The 6,084-nt window shown below is 42.0% G+C and overlaps 1 protein-coding gene across 1 annotated transcript in view; it reads left to right on the forward strand.

The window, feature by feature from the left end:
• The window catches only part of ACBD6 (acyl-CoA binding domain containing 6), an 88,185-nt gene extending 86,047 nt beyond the window's left edge, over positions 1-2,138 (forward strand). Inside the window, exon 5 of the mRNA XM_019630810.1 lies at positions 1,852-2,138. Coding sequence (XP_019486355.1) covers positions 1,852-2,006 — 155 coding nt within the window. The 3' untranslated portion in view covers positions 2,007-2,138. The remainder of the gene's footprint in view (positions 1-1,851) is intronic.
• The last annotated feature ends 3,946 nt before the right edge of the window (positions 2,139-6,084 follow it).

Raw genomic sequence — 6,084 nt, forward strand, 5'->3', positions numbered from 1 at the left:
GTGTGTGTGTGTGTGTGTGTGTCTGCCACGGCACTTATTCTTTTGTGTTAGAGCTGCTGAATTACATATTAGTCTCCCAGCTGTTTTATAAGTTCCCCAGAGCAGAAATCATACCTGTATCCTTGATAGGACTGATATGGTGTGTATTCAATAAAATGCTCATTGAATCAAGCTCCGTATGCTTCTTTCTTTCCCTCTTTTGACCTTTTGTTGTTGCTGTTGTGTAATATACTACAAAAGAGTAATAAAATATATATGAGGAGTTTAAAATGCAGCTTTAAAATTGTGTACCCACCACCTACCTTAAACAGACTCTTGTCAGTGTCTTCGAAACCCAGTGTGCGCCTACTCACTCACACAGCCTTCCCTACACTGCCCTCTCCTACAGATTAACACTCTCCCAAATTTTATATTACTGATTTCCCATGTAGTTTTACTGCATATTTGTGTCTCTGAACAGTGATGTTCATTTTGTCTGTTTTTAAATTTTTGTTTAAATGGAATCACTGCGTGTGTTCTTCTGACTTGCTTTTTTCCTTCAACATTATGTTCTGGAGATAAACTCATGTTGTGTGAAGCCTGAGCTTATTCGTTTTCAACATTATATGGAATTTCAGTGTATTAGTAAACAGTGTTTTGTTTGTCCATGTTATTCTGAATGGGCATTTGGGCTGTGTACATTTAGGGTCGGTTATGAACAGCACTGCTATGTACATTCTTGCCAGTATCTCCTGGCAAAGACGTGCAGAAGCTCCTACAGACTGTATAACTGTGAGTGGAATTGCTGGATCGGAGCGTGTGCATTTGTTGGGGTTTAACGTGTAATGCCAAGTTCTTGTCCAAAGTGACCGCACCAGTATACACTGTCCCCTGCGGTGGACAGTGTACTGTACAGGGACAGAGGGGACTGACCCTGCTGTAGTCCTCGGTGCTTGGTATTGTCCGAGTTGTTCATTTTCACCTGTCTAGTGGGTATGAAATGGTAGCTCCTGGTTTTAATTTTCGCTTTCCTGATTACTAATGGAGTTGCTTATCTTTTCACATGTTTGTTGCCATTTACATTTCATTTTGTGTGAAATGCCTATTTTTGTTGCCAGCCCAGTTGTCTCAGTGCCACCTAATTAATGGATTTTTGTTCCCTCACTGATATGCAATACCAGCATTATCATAAATCAAGCTTCCATACATGTGCCAAATGGGTGGCTTTCTGTCCTAGCCCCTTTTGGTCTGTTTGTCCATCTGGGGGGAAATACCATACCATCTTCATAATGAGTCTTGATACCTATAGGTCCTCTTCCCCTCCTGGTGCCTTGTGTGACTGGTGTCATTTGTTATTTCAGGAAATAAAAGAAGGTTATGTAGAGGGATGCTCTGATTACTAGGCCAGCTTTCTTCTTTTTTTTTTTTCATTTACAAATTTTAAAGTTCAAATTGTTACCCACTTACCCCACTTCAAACACAAAACATAATCTTTTCTTTGACATTTACAATATGTTTAGCCTTTTGACCTAGCCATACACTTATCATTATTCTAATCGAAGTACAATAGATATTTAAACACTCTTTTTGTTCTTTCCCTTCATCTCATCCTCACAAATAGAATCCAAAAGTCTCACACTTTAAAAAATGTACTTGGTTTGTTTGCTTCTGGGCAACCAAAAGGAGTAAATTTGGTTTTCCTGACGCTCGTACGTGCGCTGGAATGACCGTTTCCTTCCCAGGCCTGATCCCTCCAGCCCCTGTGAGGTTCTCCTTCAGGATGCCTGGTTCTTAGCACCTGCCCTGACTGCCGAAGCCGTGGCTCTCTGTCTCCGGGTAACCTTGTTTTCATTTTGTCAATCTCCCTGTTAGCTGCTGCCTGTGAGTTTGTGGACATCGTGGAGCTGCTGCTCCAGTCTGGCGCCGACCCCATGCTCCGAGACCAGGACGGCTGCCTGCCGGCGGAGGTGACAGGCTGCAAGGCCGTGTCGCTGGTGCTGCAGCAGCACACCGCGGGCGAGGCTTGATCAGAAGGCCGGAAAGCCACAGCCTGCAGCAGCACGGGGCTCCGGCGATGGAAGAAAACTGCGGAAATAATACTCCTTTCACCACCCATCTTTGGTGTACACGGCTAATAAAGTCAGTTCTGAGGAACGGGGGTTTTGAAGGCTCAGCGATTCATTCTCCTTGCATACGTTCCGGCGAGTACAGTTTTGTTGATGGACATGTGTGCTGTGCATAATGCAGTTCAATTCTGCTGAGCGTGCTCTGAAATTCATCACTGCTCTCGATGGTGGGCGGGGGAGGAGATGCATCGTATTTCACAATATTAAACATGGCTGCTCTTTTAAGAAACATGCAGCAGCGAAATATGACCGGCGGTGCTACACTGGCAGTGAGGCAAAGTTTCATGACACCCCAGCCCGCTGGGGACCACCAGGTGATCTCGTGGCATTCTGTGCTGTGGGTCTCTGAGCAGGGAGACGCAATTGGGAAGATAGAATAGAAGAGGGGTGTGAAGAAAAAGAAAGCAAAAGAGAGAAAGGACAGAATTTTGTCACACAGGGATACAGAAGTCAGAGGAGCAACCAGAAATACTAAAACCTTCAACATTTTAGAATATGATTCAGCAACCTCACTCTAAGGTTAAAATAAACAGATCCTGGAAAATTCACGAGTTAGGTCAGATTCCTTACACTTACCTTCACAAAAAGAAGAGGATTTTCTCTAGGGCCCTTCTAATTGGCTCTAAGGCCCCTGTCGCATGTGGAGCAGTCTGTATACGAGCGCAGGCCTGAACTGTTAGGCTTGTTTGGGTCTAATATGAAATAGCTGTAATGCCCCAATACTTAGGTGTGAGAGAAGTTATTTCCGGATACCGGGAAAGCTTCAATTTTTTGTTAAAAACATCGACAGGTACGTCACAATTTTTATTTAAAGGACAGACAAGTATGCCACTGTTGAAACTGGCTCCCTACATTTTCCCCTTTGAGCCTCAAGAACTCCATCCGGGGAATTCCTTGACATTTCTCATTATGTAAGGAAAGTGGATAGTTGCCACAGGAAAAGAAATGAAGTAAGAAGTAAGTTGCGATGCAAAGATGACGATTTAAAAGATAATTTTTCTAGCGTGTCACTATTAAGGTAACAAGCGATAAAGTTGCTTAGTGGAGCCCTCAACAACGGACATGATTTTTCAGTAGCGTGAACTAGCCTGTGCTCCTGGGACAGACCCCTTCAGAGCAGAAATGAGACATAGGAATGCTGCTTACTTTCCAACCCAACTCCTTCTTTTCTGAGATGTAAACCAAACCATTACCACGACTGTTCACTTTTTAACTGTCCGTGGAAGTGATGTGCATGGTAGTACATGCCAAAATGTTACCGTAATTCTCATAGAGCTTTCTCTTCATTATCTCGTCCTTTCCCACAACCCAGCTACATTGCAACCTACCATGTAGCTAAACTCTCATGCTCCACATTGATTGAGTGTGTTTTATGAAATATTATTCATTAGTTACAATAAGAGTGACCAAGATGTTACTGCAACTTTTAATTGATAGTACAGTTGACCTTGAACCTGTGTTGACAGGTGTGAACTGTGCAGGTCCACTTACATGTGAATTTTTTTTTCAGTAAATACTGTAAATGTACTTTCTCTTCCTTATGATTTTCTTAATAACATTTTCTTTTCTCTAGCTTACTTTCTTGCAAGAATATAGTCTATAATACATATAACATAAAAATATGTGTTAATTGACTGTTTATGTTATCAGTAAGGTTTCTGGTCAACAGTAGGCTATTAGTATTTAAGTTTTTTTGGGGGGGAGGTCAAAGTTATACTCATATTTTCAATCACATGGGGCAGTTGGCACCCCTAACCCCCGCATTGTTCAAGGGTCAACTGTACTCAGTGCATTTTTAGGACATTTGCAAATCAACAAATGTTTATTCATTTCAGATTCACAGGTCGTTTATCTGAGCAAGAAGCTATCAAGGAACTCCTTTTTTCATCGCTCTTTTGTAATTTGATCTTGGTATTTCTTAGACAAGTTTTTATAACCTGTTTTGCAATATCTAAAACTACACAGATAATTTTTCAGCAAAAAAAAACAAACAAACTTGTTTTTTATTTTAAAGATTACAAATTTACATTCAAAGCTTTCGCTAAAAGTAGTCATTAACTTAACATTTCTCAAGTGCATTTTAAAATCAGTTTTCAAAATCTCTATTCTTTTGTCACCAGTATCTGACTTTTCAAAAACCTTACTATCCTAGAACAATCTGTGTGATTTAAGGGGAAGATTTCATCCATCAGTGTCAGAGGAAACTAGATCTTGGTTTGTTTTCGTTCCCCTGAAATAGTTGAATTATGTAGCACATCGCACATTGCCAGACCATAAGTTGCCAAAGCTGCAGTAGTTCCCACCAAGCAAAAAACTCAAATTTGCTGGCACAGAAAGCCTGTTAACTTCCAGCTCCTGGTAAATCGTGTTTTCATGTAGTTCCACAGGCTAAAATGAGAACATGCTTCACTGTAGTGTAAGTTTGTTTCTGCTATACACACATTTTCTTTCTTGGTCAGATTAGTAATGTTTAAGCCAATTAGTGTTTTAAAATATCATAGGAAACCTTTTTCTGAAGGTTCATTTCTGGTCATGATTCAATAAGAACTTCAAAATTATTGTTCAGCTTTTTTTTTTAATGCTTACTGGGGTTGGAATTCCGTTTACCTCATTCTTTTTTTTTTTAAGATTTTTATTGGGGAATTGGGGGATGGGAGCAGTGTTAGGGAATTGGGGGAGGGGAACAGCCAAGTTGTTGTCCTTAAATCTTAGTTGTAGAGGGCGCAGCAAGCTCGCTCCAAGTCCAGTTGAGCCGCGAAGCTCAAGGTGTTGTGTTCAATTAGTTGCAGGTGGGCATAGCCACCATCCCATGTGGGAGTTGAACAGGCAGCCTTGTTGTTAAGAGCACGCACTCTAGCCCCTGAGCCACCCGGGCAGCAGCTCAGCTCAGGGTGCCAAGTTCAGTCTTTAGTTGCGGGTGGGCATAGCCCACCATCTCAAACAGGCAACTTTGTTGTTAGGAGCATGTGCTCTCATCAGCGGAGCCATCCTGTCACCTGTTGGCAGCTCAGCGGCAGCTCAGCTCGGGCGCGGCTCACTGGCCCATGTGGGAATCAAACCGGCAACCCTGTTGCTCAGACCTTGTGCCGTTAACCAACTAAGCCACCCAGGTGGCCCCAGTTTACCTCATTCTTGATTCAAACTCTCTGATTTGTTATTTTTAGTGAACATGAGTATTTTAAAAATCGAGTTGCCGCTGTGTTCGCAAACTGGAAACCAGTTGGGTTGGAAGAGCCATAATCAGTTGAATTGTGGATACCTAAAGACATTTGTCAGCGTTGTGAGCAGTTACCTTTGGCTACTTTACCACCTGCATTTTCAAGACTGTCTATATATTGCCTTTCTACTCTGACCTCATTCTCAATTCCACATTTATTTTATGGTCTTGTCCTCCTGCCACCTCTGTAGATGTGTGTTTACACATAAAAACATACCTAGACCCATTTTCCTATGTCCTTAAAAAAGAAAAAAATATATAAATGTGTTGCTTTGTTTGTTTGTTTCCTGAACAACACTAATGGCTCTCTCTCAACTGAATATTTATTCATGACTGTCGTTTACTTTGCCCTCTGCCAACTGATCTACAAGGCCCCGATTGCCTCACGAGTACTCCTGATGCAAGTGAAAAATGAGGACTAAAAAGAGAATCGTGTAAAGAGACATCAAAGTATCCGAATCACTGTTCTCTTCAGAACTCTTGCTTGAGTCTAAGATGTCCATGAGTGCCCTTACCTCCTGGGGAGTTGTGTAAGGACTGCCAGCCCCTTCCTGTAGAACACAGTGTTGTACGTGGAATTTTGAAGCATTCACAGCTCTCCTGAAACCCTTCTGTGGACTCCACAGGGGTCTGTGCATACCATTTATAACCCTTTGTTCTAGCTCCTTGTCGCACTATTTTTTTTTAAGATTTTTATTGGGGAATTGGGAGGTGGGAACAGCGCTGGGGAATTGGGGGAAGGGGAACAGACAAGTTGCTGTC

This window comes from Hipposideros armiger, unplaced genomic scaffold (assembly GCF_001890085.2).
Source record: "Hipposideros armiger isolate ML-2016 unplaced genomic scaffold, ASM189008v1 scaffold_950, whole genome shotgun sequence".
Taxonomy (NCBI): domain Eukaryota; kingdom Metazoa; phylum Chordata; class Mammalia; order Chiroptera; family Hipposideridae; genus Hipposideros; species Hipposideros armiger.